This window comes from Polypterus senegalus, chromosome 17, assembly GCF_016835505.1.
Source record: "Polypterus senegalus isolate Bchr_013 chromosome 17, ASM1683550v1, whole genome shotgun sequence".
Lineage (NCBI taxonomy): Eukaryota > Metazoa > Chordata > Cladistia > Polypteriformes > Polypteridae > Polypterus > Polypterus senegalus.
This window is the reverse complement of record NC_053170.1, coordinates 3,265,798-3,288,009: the sequence shown is the minus strand read 5'-3', so window position 1 is coordinate 3,288,009 and position 22,212 is coordinate 3,265,798. Positions and strand designations below refer to the sequence as shown.

The 22,212-nt window shown below is 44.7% G+C and overlaps 1 protein-coding gene across 1 annotated transcript in view; it reads right to left on the bottom strand.

The window, feature by feature from the left end:
• LOC120518226 (all-trans-retinol 13,14-reductase-like) overlaps window positions 1-22,212 on the bottom strand; it is a 91,114-nt gene that overhangs the window by 7,511 nt on the left and 61,391 nt on the right. The window contains exons 8-10 of the mRNA XM_039740914.1: window positions 12,332-12,441; window positions 4,945-5,111; window positions 553-712 (exon numbers count right to left, since the gene is read on the bottom strand). Coding sequence (XP_039596848.1) covers window positions 553-712; window positions 4,945-5,111; window positions 12,332-12,441 — 437 coding nt within the window. The remainder of the gene's footprint in view (window positions 1-552; window positions 713-4,944; window positions 5,112-12,331; window positions 12,442-22,212) is intronic.

Sequence of the window (22,212 nt, the reverse complement as noted above, 5' to 3'; positions counted from 1 at the left end):
CAATTGAGTGCGTCTCTGTGCCTGTCTGTGTTGAGGTTAGGGTGGCAGTACGTGCCCAAGGCGTTCACAGCACACATGAACACACGCAGCTCTACCCGTCAACTAAAGATTCACACACAGATACACGCAAAGGTTTAGCTGTCAAGACTCACAAACACACCCGCAAATAAAATGTTAACGCCTCAACACTCAAATTCATGCATGCAAACACACATCGAGAAGATTCACACTCACTCACGTACACATCAAGACTCACACTGACACACAAAGTCTTAGCTGTCATGCAAGTTCCAATACACACCACGGTCAGAATGTCACCCGACTCTGAACACGTCAAAATATTAAATATTAACTGCTACTGCAGAGCAAAGCGATCCTGCAGACTCTCTCTCTCTCTCTCTCGCACACACACACACACACACACACACACACACACACGCACACACGCGCACACACACACACACACACACACACACCCCTCTGGCCATTCAGCAGACCGGCAGCACTCCCACCTCCCCATTAGTTCTACACGCCCGCTTGCACAAAGCTTACCTGTCAAGTAGAGATTCTTCACAGGGGTCTTGGCACGGATCCCAGCACACACCTCTGGTTGGAATCGGGCCAAGGCATGATCACAGCCATAATATTCACCCCGGGGGGCTACTATGTAATGTTGATTGGTGAGGGGGGTCCCCGCATCTACAAATTCAATCTGCGGAAGACACAGAGAAGTGCAACAGCACGTCACCGACTCGACTGACAGCTGCACATTTGCATCCCTAAAGCCACCGAGGTGAGAGGTTCGCTGTGGCCAACATAAGCTCGTCACTTCCTGTTTAGCCAACATGTAGAAAACCGTAGCGACGGGAGGGTGCCAGGATGGGCCCAGAGCACCACTGGCCTACACAGCATTGTAAATTGTGCCATAAATCTGCAGTCATATTGGTAATGAGCATGTCACATACTGTATGACGATACGGAGTGTCATAAACCAATAACTTTACACTTGACCAGTGGCGCCCCCTATGGCTACTTTTCCACCTGCTAAGACCTTTCAAAAACTTTACGCCTTTACCCCACAACAAAATAGACCAGACATGAACAACACCAAAAACCAAATTTAGAGACACAGGCAAGCATGTGGTGCCCAACAGTAAGGGCTCCAGGACAAGTCACCAGGTCACACACACATCCACAGGGCACCAGCTTAGAAATGCCATACAACTGAACGGTCATGAAACTTTTACAATGAATAGTAGCTGTGAAAGTGTGAATATCTTGTACCGTTATTTGATTTATTTAGTATGACGCCACTTTGTGGGTGGCACAGTGTTAGCACTGCACCCTCTCAATAAAGAGACCAGAGGTTGCATCCTGGGTCCTCTCCCTCCACGAAGTCTGCACGTTCTCCCCGTGTCCGTGTGGGTTTCCTCGGGATGCTCCCGTATCCACCCACAGCCCAAAGACACGCAGGTTAGGTGGATTAGCAAGCAGCACTAAATGTGTGTGTGTGTTCGTCATGCACCCTGTCCAGGGTTTGTGCCCATCTTGCGTCCTATGCTAGCTGGGTTAGGCTCTAGGACCACACGTGAACCAGTTCAGAACTAAACAGGGTAGGCAATGACTGACTGGCAGACTCCATTTTGTCTTCCCTTTGGTTCAGTTGCTAGGCACGTCACAACAGGAAGTGGCATCGTGTGATGCAAGCAGATGAACGCTTTGAAAGATGGCGCTGCATCAGGTAACATCGCCCAACAAAAAATCGTATGCCTTAAAAGATGAAGGTGCAGTGTGCTTAGTGGTTTGCTGTGTTAAGGACTACGACCTTGGCTGCTTACTCTCCATTTTACACTCGGCTTTGGTTCTCTCCATTTATTCTGTAACTTTGATCTCAGCCTGTTTCAAAAGAACAACTCTTTTCTTTAAACCTTCCACTTTTTTCATCTCTTTGTTTTTGCCATCTGTCCCCTGGTCCACTTTTTTTTCTTCTTCTGCCTATTTTTATGTTGGATGAATATGCTCTTGGAGCAGTTGCGATGGGATCCTAGTTGATTACAAGGAATCTCTATGTGCATTTTGTTGACACACCAGGCAAAACATTTACCAAGGTAACACATAAGGGGGTATTAGTTGTGTTGGTGGCATGGTGGGGCAGTGGGTAGCGCTGCTGCCTCACAGTTAGGAGACCTGGGTCCGCTTCCGGGGTTTCCTCCCACAGTCCAAAGACATGCAGGTCAGGTGCACTGGCGAGTCTAAATTGTCCCTAATGTGTGCTTGGTGTGTGGGTGCCATGCCTGGCATTTGTTTCCTGCCTTGCACCCTGGGATTGGCTCTTGCAGAGCCCCTGTGACCCTGTCGTTAGGATATAGCAGGTTGGATGGATGGATGGATGGATATTAGTTGTGTTAGTGAATTAAAGGAGTGGATGGATGAGAACTACTTGTCTTTAAATACAACCATAAAACAGAGATGTTAATTGCTGGAGGGAATGACGCCGATCACAACAATAATTTTGCCATCATTTAACTCGGCTGGAATCCCCATTAATTTTACTGAATCAGCCCGCAATCCAGGAGTTCTCTGTGACTGCAGCCTGTCATTTAAAGCGCACATCACAAAGTTGTCCAAATCAGGTTTCTTCCATCTTAAAAATGTTAGAAAATTAAGGCGCTTTCTAAATAAACAGGATTCTGAGAAATGAATTCCTGCATTTACTTCTAGTAGGATTGACGACTGCAATGCGGTGTTCACTGGCTGTTCAAACTGTTCTTTATTCAGCCTCCAGTTAACCCAAAATGCTGCTGCAAGAATTATTACAAGAACAAGAAAACACGAACACATCACTCCAGTTCTTAAATCTTTACACTGGCACCCGGTTAAGTTTAGGGCAGATTTCAAAATCCTCCTTTTAAGTATAAAGCCTTAAATGGCCGAGGTCCGGCTTACTTGTCTGAACTTATCACGCCTTACAAACCAGAGCGCACATGAAGATCTCAAGATGCCGGTCTGCTTAGGATTCCATCCATCCATCCATCCATCCTCTTCCGCTTATCCGAGGTCGGGTCGCAGGGGCAGCAGCTTAAGCAGAGAGGCCCAGACTTCCCTCTCCCCGGCCACTTCTTCCAGCTCTTCCGGGAGAATCCCAAGGCGTTCCCAGGCCAGCCGGGAGACATAGTCCCTCCAGCGTGTCCTGGGTCTTCCCCGGGGCCTCCTCCCGGTTGGACGTGCCTGGAACACCTCACCAGGGAGGCGTCCACGAGGCATCCTGATCAGATGCCCGAGCCCCCTCATCTGACTCCTCTCGATTCCAAGGATTAATAAAATAACAGTGGGAGGTCGAGCTTTTACTTACAGGGCCCCCTAAACTGTGTAGTGGTCTGCCTGCTACTATAAGAGATGCCCCTTCGGTCTCAGCCTTTAAATCCCGACTTCAGTTCAGCACACCCTGACTAGAGCTGCTGACTAACTGTACAGACTGCATCTCTGCTGTCAGTCATTAGCACTAAAACATAAGTAACAGGATAGTTAGAATTTATTACTGATCCTCACCTATTCTGTTTCTCTTCTCTGTACTCAAATGTGCCACTTGATGCCACTGCCCGCCTTCCAAGTTGTTTTGCCTACCTAAGGTAAAGTCATCCCTGATGGAGGATCACAGGAATCGTCGGGCAGAGGAGTCCTTTCATCGGATTGGCTGGCCAAGCTGTGGAATGGCCAAATGGGGGAGGCGGCTTGATGACCGAGGACTCTGAACAAATCAGAATCACATTACGTGATATCATCTGCTGTTGAATTCTGCGCCATACTTGTAATATATTTTTATTCTGTATTGAGGATTACTTGTGTTCTGTTGTATTGACCCGCTTCTTTTCGACACCCACTGCATGCCCAACCTACCTGGAAAGGGGGTCTCTCCTTGAACTGCCTTTCCCGAGGTTTCTTCCATTTTTTCCCCTATAAGGGTTATTTTTGGGGGAGTTTTTTTCTTGTCTTCTTAGAGATTCAAGACTGGGGGGCTGTCAAGCCCACTGCGGCACTTCTTGTGTGATTTTGGGCGATACAAAAATAAATTGTATTGTATAGTAGAGACGCTGGGAGAATGTGCAAACTCCACATGGGCAACAACAAGTGCAAGGGGTTTGACCTCCGGACCCTAAACTCGAGGCAGACCCCCATATCTTCCCCCCTTTACCTCTTGACTACACAGTCAATGTCGGCTTTATTTGACAAAAGGAAGCATCCTATGTGCACACAATCCTGGCAGGAACAGACGGTGCCTACGTCTCAGATTTGGCATTGCTGATGGCACCACGAGCAGACAGGGCCCAGCAGCAGGGTCACGAAACAGACCAGTGTAACTAGTCTTAAGGAGATTCCCAGTCCAAATCCAAAAATAATAAATGATCTTATGTTACTGAAGCTGCAGTGGGTTGGCACCCTGCCCAGGATTGGTTCCTGCCTTGTGCCCTGTGTTGGCTGGGATTGGCTCTAGCAGACCCCCGTGACCCTGTAGTTAGGATATAACAGGTTGGATAATGGATGGATGGATGTTACTGAAGTCGTACTCTTATTAATTCATAGTATTTAGCATATTTTGAGCAAAACGCGGCCACATTTATTTTCTGTTTTATGCTTAGCACCCGTATCCACCTTTACATGCACACATTGCCCTGTGCCAGGACTCTCCACTTCATACCTCCAGCCTCAGGCCCCTGAATGACGTCACATGGGCTCCTGCTGGAGGTCTGCACCAGGACCCTTCTCACCGAGAGTGCCTTAGACACAACACGTACGGTCAGGTGTGCACAAGATGCACATGGTTAATGCTGTTTAACAAAATCGCTCATTTTGGTGTATACAATAAACCTACAGTGAAGCTACGCCCAACGAAAAGAATGGCCAAGAAGCCAATCTATACTGGATGATCTTGGAGGTTCAGCCTACCTTGTCTTTTATTAAGGGGTACACATTGATGGCCGCATTGAGGAGGGTCTGGATGAACGCCTCTTTAAGGTTCTGGTACTCTTCTGCCCTCTGGCCGACTTGTTCCTTTTCCCAGTCTTTGAACCAATCAAAGCTGACAAAGGTCAGCATCGTTAGGGTGGACTTTCCTGAAGTGAAAGAAAAAGACAAGAGAGTGAGGCCTGAGGGTCAGCGTGTGTGCCTTATGAGAAGGATTTAGGAGTCATAGTGGACTCCACACTTTCAACTGCCAGAATTTGTTCAGAAGCCATTAAGAAGGCTAACAGACTTCAGGTTATATAGCGCCTTGACGTGTGCAGTACAAATCACAGGAGGTTCTGCTCAAGCTTTATAACACACTGGTGAGGCCTCATCTGGAGTCCTGAGTGCAGTTTTGGTCTTCATAAAGACACAGCAGCACTGGAGAAGGTCCAGAGAAGAGTGACCAGGCTGATTCCAGGGATGTTGAATCAATACAGAGGGACTTGGACAGCATTCAGGGTTGGGTTAAATTGTAATACTTGAAATTTAATGTCAGTATATGTAAAGTATTACATGTAGGAAGAAAAAAAAATCTTAGGTTTAAATTTACAGTGGGAGGTCTGAAAATTGAAGGTACACTTTAGGAGTCGTAGTGGACTCTAAGCTATCAACTGCCAGACAGTGTTTAGAAGCCATGAAGAAGGCTAACAGACTGTCAGGTTATATAGCGCCTTGACGTGTGCAGTACAAATCACAGGAGGTTCTGCTCAGGCTTTATAACACACTGGTGAGGCCTCATCTGGAGTCCTGGGTGCAGTTTGGGTCTTCATAAAGACACAGCAGCACTGGAGAAGGTCCAGAGAAGAGTGACCAGGCTGATTCAGGGCTACAGGGGATGAATTATGAGGGAAGATTAAAAGAGCTGAGCCTTTACAGATGATGAAGAGGAGACCTGACTTAAGTGTTGAAAATGATGAAGGGAATCAGTGCAGTGGATCGAGACGGTGACTTTAAAATGAGTTCATCAAGAACACAGGGACACAGTTGGAAATTTAAGGGTAAATTTCACATTAGGAAGTGTTTCTTTGGACAGAGAACCACAGATATGTGGAGGAAGCGAGCTTTGCTGGATTGAATGGCCTGCTCTCATTTAAATCTTTCTAATTCCCTAATAAATCCAGAAAGTCGCCAGAAGCCATGAAGAAGGCTAACAGAGTGTCAGGTTATATAGCGCCTTGATGTGTAGAGTACGAGTCACAGGAGGTTCTGCTCAGGCTTTATAACACACTGGTGAGGCCTCATCTGGAGTCCTGGGTGTAGTTTTGGTCTCCATAAAGACACAGCAGCACAAGACAAGGTCCAGAGAAGAGCAACTGGGCTGATTCCAGGGCTACAGGTGAGAAGTGATGAGGAAAAGATTAAAAGAGCTGAGCCTTCCAAGATGATGAAGAGGAGACCTGACTGAAGTGTTTAAAATGATGAAGAGAATCAGTGCAGTGGATCAGACGGTGACTTTAAAATGAGGTCGTCAAGAACACGGCGACACCGTTGGAAACGTAAGGGTAAATTTCACACAAACATTAGGAAGTTTTTCTTTACACAGAGCTACCAAGAAGTGTAGTGGACAGTAAAACTTTAGGGACTTTCAAAACTCAACTTGATGTGATTTTAGAAGAATTAAGTGGACAGGACTGGCGCATTTTGTTGGGCTGAACGGCCTGTTCTTGTCCGGATTGTTCTAAAGTTCTACAACGGATTTAATTTGGCTTTTCAACACTGATTAACAGAAAAGGACTCTTTAAATATCAGAGCAAAAATAGACCTCTGGCAAAAAGGCCTAAATTAATTACAATTACAAAGCATAAAATACTTCATTATATAAGTATTCACGGCAATCGAAGCAGTATTTGTCAAAAAGGCCAAGTTAAATCCACTGCGATTCAATGCTGTATACCAATAAAACTGTGAAACAATCCGGGGTTGGGTGTTTGGCGGAAGACTATTTATAGGCACCACAATGGCCTCTGTTTGGTTGCCCTCTCTGGATGCAGACAGTGATCTATCCACGTTCACCAAAGCATCACTAAGGGTCCATTTATACTTCACGCTCAGAACGCGGACGCACGCACACACACACACACACACACACACATCATGGCTGCCACGTCTTCTTCTTCTGAGTAGATCGTCAGAAATTAACGTGGCGCGCAAAAAGTAAAGGGGCGCAGTGTCATCCAATCGGAAAGCGATGTCAGAGTTCCTGTTTACTATCCAAGTGTGTGACAGAAAGCCGCTCCGAGGATCCTCCGGGATCGATGTGCGCACTCCAATGTTTGATGAATGGTTTGATGTGGTGAAGCAAAATGCATTTGTGGCGCTTTTATATTCAAGCGTAATGACACATTTTAAAAGTCTCACATACCACCTTCTGTGTCGTCTTTGGTCTTTGTTTTTTTTTTTTTGCACCTTCACTGCAACAGAATGTACCGCGGCGTATTTGAGTCACAGAGGAAAAAAAAATTAAGGACACGGTGAAAAGGACAATTTTGTGATTAAAGTGGAAATGTTGGCTTATTTTATCATTAACCCTTTTAGGGCGGATGTCGACTTTTGTCGACAGGAGGGGTTGAGGGCGCATGTCGACTAAAGTCGACATCCAGGGATAGAGGGCGATAATCAGCTGTTAATGGCGACAAATCTCCCTGTCACGTCACAGGCATTCCCTCTGTGCTTGGAGGAATGTTAGACTTGTTGACTCGGCAACTAATCCCAGCGTGTGCGTGAGTTGTGAAATATAACCAATGGCAAGATGGCATCGACATGTGACAATGGAGCGAAGTGAGTGCAGAAAAGAAAACACTCGGCAGACAATGCAGAGTCGGACTCTGATTTTTCAGAATCAGATTTTATTGACAGTGATCAGGAGATCGAGCAAGAGAGTGAGAAGCCGGAATCAGCTGATCAAACACCAGCCGATGCCGTGCCAGCGGATCTGCTGCCAGTTGAGCTCGTCGCGCAGCTGATGCGTCTACGGCAAGGTTCGCGTGGGATAAATACACAGACATTGATCCGTTGAGAGCCGATCTGGCTACCGGACTTCACAAGACGGCATGACTTGCTGTTGGACACGACAGATCACCAGCTGCTGTACTTCAGGCTGCTCTCTCCTGATGCTGCTTTTCAGCTACCGTCAGACGAGATAAACAGGTAGGCGGAGACATTTTTTGAATCGCGGGCTGCGTTTGCATCGAATTCTCGTTTTTCAAAGTGTAAACCCACAACTAAAGACGAGATGAAGCGTGCTGTGGTATTGCAAATAGAGATGGGACAGAACTGGTGATATAACTTCAGGGAGCATTGGTCCAAACGTGCTTTGTCCCCTGGTGGCTTATGGTGATAGGTACGTGATGCTGCTGCAAAGTTTGATTCACTTCTGTAATAAACAAAAGCAAATCCCATGGGGTGAGCCAGGCTATAATGCCATGCATAAAGATCAGAAAGTTTCAGAAGATGAAAAGAGGTGACAATACGGCTTTCATGCGGGCAGAAAACTTGGTGGCAGTGGAATGGCACGATGGCAAAAGGGTGACTTGTCTCTCTACAGTCCACACTAACAATACATGTGAGAAACAACAGACAATTGAAAAGTGGGCACCAAAGCAACACGTATTGTGAGCAGTGCAATGTGGCAGTGACTGAGATTGGCTGCTCTGAGCGACATCAGACTTTACAGTGTAAAATGTACGTGAAGTCATCGAGTATGCAGGCTCATACAACATGCAAGACAGGAACATTTGTCAAAAGTAAATCTGTTTTGTTGAGTTGATATGTTAAACAATTGCTTTGTGTTCTTTTTTAAAAAATTAAGTTTCTGAAAAAATATTCAGCCCTGGGAGATAAGAAACAAAAAAAAAAAATTAGCCCTAAAAGAGTTAAAGTAGACCGTCATAAACGTCATCTTAAAACCGACTTCCTCCTGAACTGACGGCAGCGACAGGCAGCAATCAGCACACTGAGCACATTAAATGTTTGATATTCCAGCTCTCTGCACGTTCAGAATCCTTAGATTTATACTTGATATCAGTTTCATGATGAAATGTATTAAAGTATTTATGTTACATTTTACAGATAAATTGTTAACTTTGTTTAATTAACAGTTACACATGTGGGGGCTGGCACGGTGGCAGAGCGGTAGCACTGCTGTCTCACGGGGAGTCGCGTCCCCGGTGTTCCCTGTCTGGAGTTTGCATGTTGTCCTGGTGGGTTTCCACAGTGGGGTCCGGTTTCCTTTCAAAGACATGAAGGCTTGGGGATCTGGGGATGCTAAAATGACGCCAGTGTGCATGCGTGTGCTCGTGTTCACCTTGCAATGAGCCGATACCCTGTCCAAGGATCATTTCTGTCTCGCGCCCGGTTCTAGCTGGAATGGACGCCTCCCTGGATTGATGGATGTAATCATTAAACATCCTTTTAAGAGATTTTGTGGCGAGGTGTCCTCAGAAGATAATGGGCATTTCGGGCAGTTCACAACACAGCGAATCCGAATCTGTTCTCACTGTGATCTTGCACTGCCACCTGGTGGAAACTTCCAGATTTACGTAAAGTAAGCGTGCAAGTTACATAGCAGTAGCGTCCACTGGAGCATGCGTCACGCCAAGTATAAACCCAGCCTAAGACAGGGGCAGTGGACATTGCAAAGTGGTGCCAAGAAAGAATTTGCACTGCATGCAGCAGAGGGCCAGTAGGCTAACCGATACCACCACCAGGAGGCAGCAGAGTTTATATGAACAAGAAGTGCTGCCCTCCAAGCAGGGCACTGGGGAGCCACCTGCTAATTTACTAGAAGATCCCTACATCCAGTTGTTGGGATCCCCTGCTCTGTGTTATGGACAGGTGACCTGGGCTCGCCAGGCCTGCGGGGACAACTGGGGACACTCGACCAGGAGAAGTCTGTGGAAGTGGTTCCTGGTCAGGTCTTAAAAGCTGTCACAAAGAGTTGGAGTCGGGAGGAAGACATACAGGAGACTTTTTAGCAGACGGGCAAGGGGAGTTACAACTACAGGGGTGCCAGCCAGCCAGCCCACTAACCCACACAAGAAGGCCCAGACAGGCACTTGGATGCCTATGTTATATATCAGGGGTATTCAACTAAAATCTAAAGAGGTCCAATTAGAGAAACTTTCTTATTTTTCTATTTAGTATCATATATATTTAAGCAGCCTGGTAGTTGTATCAGCATCTGCATGTAATCAATAGCAGACTTTCAAATCAAACGAGTTCAGTACAATTCCAAAACTTTTTGACAATATTCATTGTCACGCAACACAGAACTGAACACGTATGTACGACTGCAGCTATGTAGAATGTTCCGTCACAGTATATACTGTTCTTAAATTTACTAAATAAAAGTAGGGCTGCATTTCAAAATAAGACAAAAAATAAATAAAATGTGGCAATTGTGCGTGTTTAAATAAAGTGCTTAACTTCAGAAAAATAAAATAAATGGAGAAAAAGCTCGAATGTCCCCTTTTCTGTTTCACATCTTGACTCAACAGTCTCGGCCAGTTTTACAGATAATAAATCTCAACACGTCTTAACAATGAAACAGTTTTAAATGCTCAACTTTCTTCCCCTCTTGTATTCATCGCCCCACTTTTTTGCTCTGCGAGAGAATTGAGCTCTAGTTTGCCTTGCCAGGATTTTAAACCTGGGATTGAATGGAGTCCGAGCTATTCTCGTAGACATGTGGAGGTGTTCATTGGTGAGCCGGGAACGATATTTAGTTCTGATTCTGTTCATTTTGGAGAAAGCTGCCTCACAAACACGGTCAAGATGTACAAGGCTACTTTCCTCAGACCTGCGCATACAATTGGTCTGTGCATTTCCTCATCCACTAAAATATTACCATAAAGACTACAAAAGCTACGCCCCGTCAGGTTTTAAACCACAACCATCTGTTTTGGATGCAAGTCTGGGTCCGTGTGAGACAGCTTCTGGGTCCGGACCCTCACTGCAGTCCGCCTGTTAGTGACCTCTGTTGTCTACACTCACCTAAAGGATTATTAGGACCACCATACTAATCCGGTGTTTGACCTTCAGAACTGCCTTCATTCTACGTGGCATTGACTCAACAAGGTGCTGAAAGCATTCTTTACAAATGTTGGCCCATATTGATAGGATAGCATCTTGCAGTTGATGGAGATTTGTGGGATGCACATCCAGGGCACGAAGCTCCCGTTCCACCACATCCCAAAGATGCTCTACTGGGTTGAGATCTGGTGACTGTGGGGGCCATTTTAGTTCAGTGAACTCATTGTCATGTTCAGGAAACCAATTTGAAATGATTCGAGCTTTGTGACATGGTGCATTATCCTGCTGGAAGTAGCCATCAGAGGATGGGCACATGGTGGTCATGAAGGGATGGACATGGTCAGAAACAATGCTCAGGTAGCCGATGCCCAGTTGGCACTAAGGGGCCTAAAGTGTGCCAAGAAAACATCCCCCACACCATTACACCACCACCAGCAGCCTGCACAGTGGTAACAAGGCATGATGGATCCATGTTCTCATTCTGTTTACGCCAAATTCTGACTCCACCATTTGAATGTCTCAACAGAAATCGAGACTCATCAGACCAGGCAACATCTTTCCAGTCTTCAACTGTCCAATTTTGGTGAGCTTGTGCAAATTGTAGCCTCTTTTTCCTATTTGTAGTGGAGATGAGTGGTACCCGTGGGGTCTTCTGCTGTTGTAGCCCATCCGCCTCAAGGTTGTGCGTGTTGTGGCTTCACAAATGCTTTGCTGCATACCTCGGTTGTAACGAGTGGTTATTTCAGTCAAAGTTGCTCTTCTATCAGCTTGAATCAGTCGGCCCATTCATTCTCCTCTGACCTCTAGCATCAACAAGGCATTTTCGCCCACAGGACTGCCCCGCATACTGGATGTTTTTCCCTTTTCACTCCATTCTTTGTAAACCCTAGAAATGGTTGTGCGTGAAAATCCCAGTAACTGAGCAGATTGTGAAATACTCAGACCGCCCGTCTGGCACCAACAACCATGTCACGCTCCAAATTGCTTAAATCACCTTTCTTTGCCATTCTGACATTCAGTTTGGAGTTCAGGAGATTGTCTTGACCAGGACCACACCCCTAAATGAAGCAACTGCCATGTGATTGGTTGATTAGATAATTGCATTCATGAGAAATTAAACAGGTGTTCTTAATAATCCTTTAGGTGAGTGTATGGTCACACTGCTGGTCATTCCTGGTGTGTCGTTTGGTTCATTAATTAAGAAATGTCTGTTGGGCCTCATTTTGGGTTCGGGTTCGGGTTTAATCCCCCCCCCACCCCCCTATCCTCCACATACACCTGCTCCCCTCCTGGATACCTGGGTATCGCTGCTCCCACGTGGGGTCTTTAGCAGAAGGTGAGGCGATGTACACAAAAGCACAAGACTTGGCAGCGTCCTCCCTCGATGATCTGTAATAGGCTTCCGTGCTTTGATGGGAGAGACAGAAACAAACACAGTGAGTAGATGAAGACCTAAAATATTATATATATATATATATTAATTAATTAAGAAATACATATCTACAAAGAACTGGAATTGACCTCAGTGACTTGGGGGAGAATCAGTTAAACATAATTAATTCATTATAAGAACATTACGAGAGAAAAGGGCTTTTTAAGAAATAGGCCAAGTGACATATAGCGCCTGTCATATCCTTTTTTTTTTTCTTTATTTTATTGATTTTATTAAAAGTCAAATAACATTCCTCACAAATAACTCAAGTTTCACAAAAAAAGGTTTGAAACAAATCAACCCCCACCCCTGAGAAAGGGAGCTAGGCCAGCAGAGTAAAACGTAAAGCTTGTAAAAATTAGTAAATAGATAAATTAATAAATGAATAAAGGGAGTAAAAGAGGGCAGAGAACCTGCTTCCTCAATTTAAACGCTTATTCTAAAACGTTATTGATCAGATCCTGCCAGGTTTTAAAAAAGTTTTGTACAGATCCTTGAAGTGAGAATTTGATTTATTTACCAGTTTCAAATAATATACAACATCAGTTACCCACTGACTTTGAATGGCAGAGTTAGATAAGGGCAAGATACGCCAACGTGCCAGTAGTGTAGTAAAGGCAATTACGGTTGGTTTGTTCTTCTCCACTTTAAGCCCACCTGTGAGCCCACCTAACACATCTATTAGTAGATTAGGAGGGATTGTGACCCCAAGGCTGTCTGAAAGGCCTTTAAAGATTTGGGTCCTGAATGACGTTAATTTGGTGGACACTCAGCACATGTGGCCCAATGCGGCTGGAGCTCGACTGCAGCGTTCGCAGGTTGGCTCTCGCCCAGGAAACATTTTGGACAACTTTAAACCAGAGAGATGTGCTCGACAGATAATTTTAAGGTGAATAATTGTATGCACTGCGCATGTGGAGCTCGAGTGGATTCTTTGCTACTCCTTTTCTGGAGATGTTGAGTGAGAGACCCTTTTCCCACTGTACTCTGGGATCTTTGAAAGGGAGGGACTGTAAAATAGTTTTATAAATTACAGAAATGCTGTCCGAGTCCTTGAGACTGAGCAATATTAGAGGAAAATTGGGCAGGTTCTGTTTAACATCGTTTTGAATTTGAAGCTAGTGAAACAAATGTGTTGCTGGAAAGTTACATTTGGAGTGTCTGTGGACAGATCTCTAAGTAATTTAATCCCAAATGTTTTCCAGACATTAAGAACTCTGTACGTTTCACAGGGTGGATAAAGGTGGTTCTCGTGCAGAGGTGCCACAGATAAAAGCTTCTCCATCTTAAAATACTTCCATATTCTGAGTGAGTGAAGCACAATTGGGTTGTTAGTATATTGACGATCACTTGTATTTATTGGGGTGCAAAGCAAGGAATATAAAGAAGTGCTGCAGGATTTTATTTCTATTGCAGACCAAGCCTGCGTCTGTTCACATACTGTAATCCCTCGCTATATCGCGCTTCGACTTTCGCGGCTTCACTCCATCGCGGATTTTATATGTAAGCATATCTAAATATATAACGCAGATTTTTCGCTGCTTCGTGGGTTCTGCAGACAATGGGTCTTTTTCACTTCCTGTACATGCTTCCTCAGTTGGTTTGCCCAGTTGATTTCATACAAGGGACGCTATTGGCGGATGGCTGAGAAGCTAACCAATCAGAGCACGCAGTTAAGTGCTCCTGACTGAGAAGCTAACCAATCAGAGCACGCAGTTAAGTGCTCCTGACTGAGAAGCTAACCAATCAGAGCACGCAGTTAAGTTCTCCTGACTGAGAAGCTAACCAATCAGAGCACGCAGTTAAGTGCTCCTGACTGAGAAGCTAACCAATCAGAGCACGCAGTTAAGTGCTAATGACTGAGAAGCTAACCAATCAGAGCACGCAGTTAAGTTCCTGTGTGCTGAATGGCTCAACGACAGAGTGCTGAATTCGATTCTGCGGCGTTAACCAGGAAGTCTCGTCTCGCTCATTCAGCATCAACGTGTTTCGCTTTGTAAAGAGTTAACTTCTGTGCTCTTTTGTGTTCATCTGTGGGTGTAGTCAAGCCCTTCCAAGTCGATCTGCTCCTGCTACTGCTTCGGGGCCGTGCCCAAGCGCCAACGGAAGATGCTAACGATTGCCGAAAAGGTAAAAGTTTTGGATATGTTGAAGGAAGGGAAAAGCTACACCGCTGTAGGACGCCATTCCGGCATCAGTGAGGCTACGATTCCTTTTATTTAAAAAGTAGGAAAGGAATATGAGATCTACGGCTGAAGTGTCCTTTAACCAGGGTGCAAAGCGAGTTGTAAGTGGAGGTAATAAGACGGTAGTCTGGATGGAATCTGCTTTAGGGATTTGGATTGAAGAAGAACAACGGCGGCGGTGCTACACAATCGCCTGAAGTGGCTCCTTTAAGAACTGTAACGCTCTCCTTTGTTGTGCAGTAAAATTAAACTCATTGTTATCGGACAAGTCGTCGTGTCATTGTTGGCGAGTAACCAGAATTAATTTTCTACTTACAGTACTTAGTACATGTACGTACGTTTAGTGTCACTGTACACACATTTACTGGATACTATTTTTCTTGCATTGTACGTATTTATTGCTGGTGGCCTGTCTATCGTAATGGCTGTAACATACTTGATATCGGAGACACTCGATATCTTTAAAATAATATTTAGGTTTTACTGTACATAAACAGTGTGTTTACATACATAATTTCAATGAATTTTACCTAATAACTAAGAGAATACTGTATAACTGTGCGGGGAATATTTATAAGCACTTTGGGAGAGTTTATAAGGACTTAAAATATATAAAACTAACCATACAAACATATGGTTTCTACTTCGCAGATTTTCACCTATCGAGGAGGGATTACTGTATTTGTGTCCATGTCGAGGTTTTTATAGTTTGTATGTTTGCTGCCCTGGTGGCGCAGTGGGTAGCGCTGCTGCCTCGCAGTTAGGAGACCCGTCTGGGTTCACTTCCCGGGTCCCCCCAGTGTCTGCGTGGGTTTCCTCCCACAGTCCAAAGACATGCAGGTTAGGAGTATTGGCGATTCTAAACTGTCCCTAGTGTGTGCGCCCTGCAGTTGGCTGGCGCCCTGCCCGGGATTTGTTTCCTGCCTTGCGCCCTCTGTTGACTGGGATTGGCTCCAGCAGACCCCCGTGACCCTGTAGTTAGAATATAGTGGGTTGGAAAATGGATGGATGGATGTTTGGTGCCCAGTAATAAAACTGAAAGGTAGGTAGAGCCCTGCCACCTTCTGCCTTAGGTTCTTTGTAGGGTCGCCCTTCGGATACGTGGCTGTTTCGAATGCCAAATAAATGAGGCTATAGTTGAATCCAATGTCTTAAAAAATGATCTATTGACGTATATCAGAATGTTCTGAAGTAAAAACAGAAGCTTTGCACCATTAATATCTAAAGAACAGTAATAGGTGGCTGTGCTTTGGGGGGCAATTAAACAATTATTTAAGAGATATAAAGTACAGGGAGATTCACTCGAAAGAGGCCCCGAATGTTCTCTTGTAACTCCCGTTGTTAGGATGAAGCAATGTGAACCAAACAAATCCCCCCTCTACCCTGATGTGTGTGTAATCGATTGCATGACAAACGATGCTGGAAGTGGTTTCCGTTTTCTGCCAGACACACTTCGACGTGGCGCTCCATATGTTCCTGAACGTATCGGCAAGCGTCTCAGTGGGGAGAGTAGCAGCAATTTCACGTTGGATGCGAGGCTTGTTCTGATAGACTTTTCTTTTGAAGGAAGAAGTCTGGTGGTGTCAGATCTGGCGACCGTGGTGGCCAAAGCCCCTTTGAAATGACCCTGGTGCCGAAGGAGGACTCAGTTTTCTGCCATGCGCTCCTTGCCGATGTGTGACGCGTTGTTCCATCTTGCAGGAATACACCCTTCGTTAAGACACAATCAATCAGTCGATTCTGACATCTCTGAAACGAATTGATGACCCAGTAGGTTCGGCCCATGGAGACAATGCGCTGCTCAACACCGTACACCACCATCCTGACCGAGTGAAGGGCTACGGGCAGGATGCACCCCAGAAGTTGCAAACGGCTGTCCGGCGCCTACAGTTGTGCTTGAAAGTTTGTGAACCCTTTAGAATTTTCTGTATTTCTGTATAAATAGGACCTAAAACATCATCAGATCTTCACTCAAGTCCTAAAAGTAGATAAAGAGAAACCAAGAAATGAGACTCAAATGTTATACTTGGTCATTTATTTATTGAGGAAAAGGATCGAATATTAAATATCTGTGAGTGGCAAAAGTATGAGACCCTTTGCTTTCAGTATCTGCTGTGACCCCCCACTAAACGTTTCCGGTAACTTCTGCTCATTCCTGCACACCGGCTTGGAGGAGTTTTAGCCCATTCCTCCGTACAGAACAGCTTCAACTCTGGGATGTTGGTGGGTTTCCTCACATGAACTGCTCACTTCAGGTCCTTCCACCACATTTCGATTGGATTAAAGTCAGGACTTTGACTTGGCCATTCCAGAACATTCACTTTATTCTTCTGTAACCATTCTTTGGTAGAATGACTTGTGTGCTTAGGGTCGTTGTCTTGCTGCATGACCCACCATCTCTTCAGATTCAGTTCATGGACAGATGTCCTGACATTTTCCTTTAGAATTCTCTCATATAATTCATTGTTCCATCAGTGAAGGCAAGCCGTCCTGGCCAAGATGCAGCAGAACAGGCCCAAACCATGATACTACCACCACCATGTTTCACAGATGTGATGAGGTTCTTCTGCTGGACTGCAGTGTTTTCCTTTCTCCAAACATAACGCTTTTCATTTAAACCAAAAAGTTCTATTTTGGTCTCATCCGTCCACAAAACATTCTTCAATAGCCTTCTGGTTCGTCCACATGATCTTTAGCAAACTGCAGACGAGCAGCAATGTGTTTTCTCCTTGTAACCCTGCCATGCACACCATTGTTGTTCAGTGTTCTCCTGATGGTGGACTGATGAACATTAGCCAATGTGAGAGAGGCCTTCAGTGGCTTAGAAGTGACCCTGGGGTCCTTTGTGACCTCGCCGACTATCACACGTCTTGCTCTTGGAGTGATCTTAGTTGGTCGCCCACTCCTGGGGAGGGTCACAATGGTCTTGAATTTCCACCGTTTGTACCCAATCTGTCTGACTGTGGATTGGTGGAGTCCAAACTCTTTAGAGATGGTTTTGTGACCTTTTCCAGCCTGATGAGCATCAACAACTCTTTTTGTGAGGTCCTCAGAAATCTCCTCTGTCCGTGCCATAATACACTTCCACAAACATGTGTTGTGAAGAGCAGACTTTGATAGATCCTGTTCTTTAAATCACACAGGGTGCCCACTCACACCTGATTGGCATCCCATTCACTTGAATTTCACCTTCAAACTAACTGCTAATCCTTGAGGGTCTCATACTTTTGCCACTCACAGATATGTAATATTCAATCATTTTCCTCAATAAATAAATGACCAAGTATAACATTTGAGTCTCATTTATTTAACTGGTTTCTCTTTATCTACTTTTAGGACTTGAGTGAAGATCTGATGATGTTTTAGGTCATATTTATGCAGAAATAGAGAAAATTCTAAAGGGTTCACAAACTTTCAAGCACAACTGTACCTTATTGCTCTGGCGCAGGGGCGTCCCGGCTTTTTCGAAGCTCCATATATCGAGAAGCACATTGCATGGTGTTATACTAAGGTTGTTATAATATTAAGAATTGTGTCACTGTATCTGTTTTAGATCTCTTTAAATGCATTTTTCATTCTTTTTCTGTATAACATGCCATGAAGAGCTGAGCCAGCTTTAGCACAGGGTGTCAACGTTCAGAAGTGCTGGGATAGGCAAAGCATAAAGACAGACAGGAACAGCTGTGGTCAGCCCTAAAAGACCTAAGTGTTATATGATCTGACTGTCTGCTGCTTAGCCTAAGTTTGTCTACCTTGTTTGGCATTGTACTGGGGGATGTGGTCGTGTGGACACAATAGAAAAGAACGCTGAAACCTTGCCAAGCTTTGAAGACCTGTGGGAGTGGAAGCTCTAGACTCCAAGCCGCCTCCGTTGTGACAGAAAAAAGCCATTTCTACACGACCTAATCCTTGGGTTTAACAATGAAATGTGACTGGTCTTCCCTGTCATTGTAAAGCAACGTAAGCCGCATTAAACAAGCTAAGTATATTCTGTGACTTTGTCGCCGCCTATCGCCGAAAAGAGGGATATCGCCGTTATAATTTATACTTATTTAAATAAAGGTTTATTAAAAAGCCGCAATATAAAAGAACATATTTCCACGGAGCTAACACTCCCATCGGAAACACACGGTCGTCCTAGCGATAGTCATTACAGAATATTCAGGGCCTCTTTCACATGAATCTCCCTGCATTATTTAAGAAATACTGTTGATAGGCGAGGTGAACAATTAAATATAGCGCCTGTCACTATTGAAAAGAACTGGAATGGGGCTCTGTGATCAATTAAGTGTAACTAATTAATGAATGAAAAGATAACAGTGCTACTGAGCAAACAGATTGGCCGGGTGATCTATTGTGTCTGTCATATCTATAAAGAATGGGAGAAGGCCTATCAATTAATTTATTAATGAATTATGGTTAACTAGTTAGTTAAGAGATAAAAGTTCTATTTAACAAACAGCTAGGCAAGGTGGAATATGGTGCATAGTGCCTTTCAAATCTACAACGACCTGTCATAGGCTTGTGCAATATGGACGAGAAGTAATCACACAAAACTAATAATTAAGAAATAAAAGTGGTAACAATATCTGTCACAATGATAAAGAATAGTAACGGGTTTATAACTAATAAGACTTTGTTAAATGGTGCGACTCAAACCACTTACACCTTAACACCAGCAAGACCAAGGAGCTGGTGGTGGATTTTAGGAGGCCCAGGCCCCTCATGGACCCCGTGATCATCAGAGGTGACTGTGCAGAGGGTGCAGACCTTTAAATACCTGGCAGTGCAGCTGGATGACAAATTGGACTGGACTGCCAATACTGATGATCTGTGTAAGAGAGGACAGAGCAGACTATACTTTCTGAGAAGGTTGGCATCCTTCAACATCTGCAGTAAGATGCTGCAGATGTTCTACCAGACGGTTGTGGCGAGTGCCCTCTTCTACGCGGTGGTGTGCTGGGGTGGCAGCATAAAGATGAAAGACGCCTCACGCCTGGACAAACTTGTTAAGAAGGCAGTATTGTAGGATTAAAGTTGGACAGTTTAACATCTGTGGCAGAGCGACGGGCATTAAGCAAACTCCTGCCAATCATGAAGAATCCACTGCATCCACTGAACAGGATCATCTCCAGACAGAGGAGTAGCTTCAGTGACAGACTTTTGTCACCGTCCTGCTCCACTGACAGACTGAGGAGACCCAACACTATGCGACTCTTCAATTCCACCCGGGGGAGTAAATGCGAACATTAATTTTATTTTAATTTTTTTCATTTTTATTACTATTTAATTGAATATTGTTTCTTTGTATCAGTATACTGCTGCTGGATTATGTGAATTTCCCCTTGGGATTAATAAAGTATCTATCTATCTATCTATCTATCTATCATATAGTGCCTTTCATTTTATCTATCTATCTATTTTATAGTGCCTTTCATTCTATCTACCTATCTATCTATCATATAGTGCCTTTCACTCTATCTATCTATCTATCTAATCAATTAATTAATTAAGTGATACTCAGTAACAAACAGATTGTCAATGTCTACAAAGAACTCTAATAGGCCACTGTGCTGAAGGGGACAATTAAGCAGAATTTATGAATTAAGAAATAAAAAGCACTACTTAACAAACAGAGAGGCAAAGTGACATAAAGTGCCTTCAGAAAGTATTGAGATTGTGCTAAAGCCATTGAAGTTCATTTTTTCCCCTCACCAAGCAACAACTTGATACCCCAGAATGGAAAAGTGAAAATGGGACTTTAGGGATATCTGCTTTGGCTCGGGTGAATCCCGTTCTACTGATCATCACGTAGATGGATTCTACACCATGTCTGGAGCCCACCTGTACCAGACTGGGTAGGATTGTCATACACACACCTGTCTGCAGAGAAAAAAAACAAGCTGTGCGGTCAAAGAAATGGCCGGCAGTAGGGCATCGAGGCACAGAAATGGGGAAGGCTACAGACGACTGCTGCAGTACAGACGGTTCAGAAGAGCACAGCGGCCTCCGTAACTCTAAAATGCAAGAAGTTTGGAACAACCGCAACTCTTTCTACAGCGGGCCGTTCGGCCAAGCTGAGCAGGGGAGAAGGGCCTTGTTAACCCTTAACTACTTGCACCATTTCTTGTCTTCTCTGTACTCCAATGTGGCCCTTGGTGCCACTGCCCACCTGCCAAGTTGTTCTGCCTGCCTAAGGTCAAGTCATCTCTGATGGAGGATTCACAAGGGTCCTTTCATCGGATTGGCTGGCCCAGCACGGACTCAACTGTGGAATGGCCAATAGGGGGAGGCGGCTTGATGGCCGAGGACTCCAGGACTCTGAACCAATCAGAATCTTCTTGTGTGATATCCTCTCCTGTTGAATTCTGCTATTTGTAATATTTCTATTGTACTATTGTATTGAGGACTACTTGTGTTTTGGTCTGTGTGTTGCGTTGTAATTACCCCTTTTTTTTTGATACCCACTGCACGCCCAACCTTCCTGGAAGGGGGTCACTCTTTTGAATTTTCCCTACAAGGACTTCTTCCTCATCTTCTTAGAGAGTCAAGGCTGGGGGGCTGTCAAAAGGCAGGGCCTGTAAAAGCCCACTGCAGCACTCCTTGTGTGATTTTGGGCTACTATACAAAAATAAATTGTATTGTATCTCAGAACTACTCACATGGTGTACTTTATGCACCAGTGTTAAAATGACTATTTATATGCATGCTGTGAGGCTGTAAAATAAAATATTCCAATAATTTTAAATTATCCATGTTTGTAATGTCATTTAATAGCATATTACTGAACAGTATGACACAGTCTAGGATTCTCTGGAAATAAACCTGATCCACGTCTCCTGTGCTCATTGGTCACACGTGGATCCATTGCAGGATTTCCACGTTTCACTTCAGTTGTTGAGCGTTCTTTGCAGACAAAATCATTGCAAGAAGAACATCTCATCGTTGTCATGCATAAACTGCGCCAAATGGAACTGGCAACTGGGCATCCACTCATAAAACCAACTGGAAGGCGCACTGGAGGGGAACCATCGTGACACAGAATTTGGAGTGAATCAAGCTGAGGACCGATGGCAGATGCTGCTGGTAGGTTCAAGTAAAAGGACGCTGGAGAAAAATAACTGAGATTGGTGTATATAAAAATACACCAGCGCAAGTAGCTAAGGGTTAACAGAAGTGACCACGAACCTGATGGTCACTCCAGCTGAAGCCCAGAACACCTGTGTGGAGATGGGAGAAACTTGCAGATCAACCACCTTCACTGCAAAACCCCACGAATCTGGGGGGTCTGGTGGCTCCGTGGCTGGTAACTTGAAGGTTACCGGATCGAATCCCGGCAGTGACAGAATGCAACTCCGTTGGGGGCCTTAATCTGCAATTGCTTCAGCGGGGCGCTCTCTGTAGAAATCGCTGACCCTGCGCTCTGCCCCTAAAACTCAGAGTCAAAGTTAGGGTATGCGAAAAGCAAATATTCCCCTTTGGGATTAACACAGTAAACCAAGAATCTGGCCAACCGACACATGAAAGCCCTCTTGGATTTGACAAAAAGGGACATAAAGG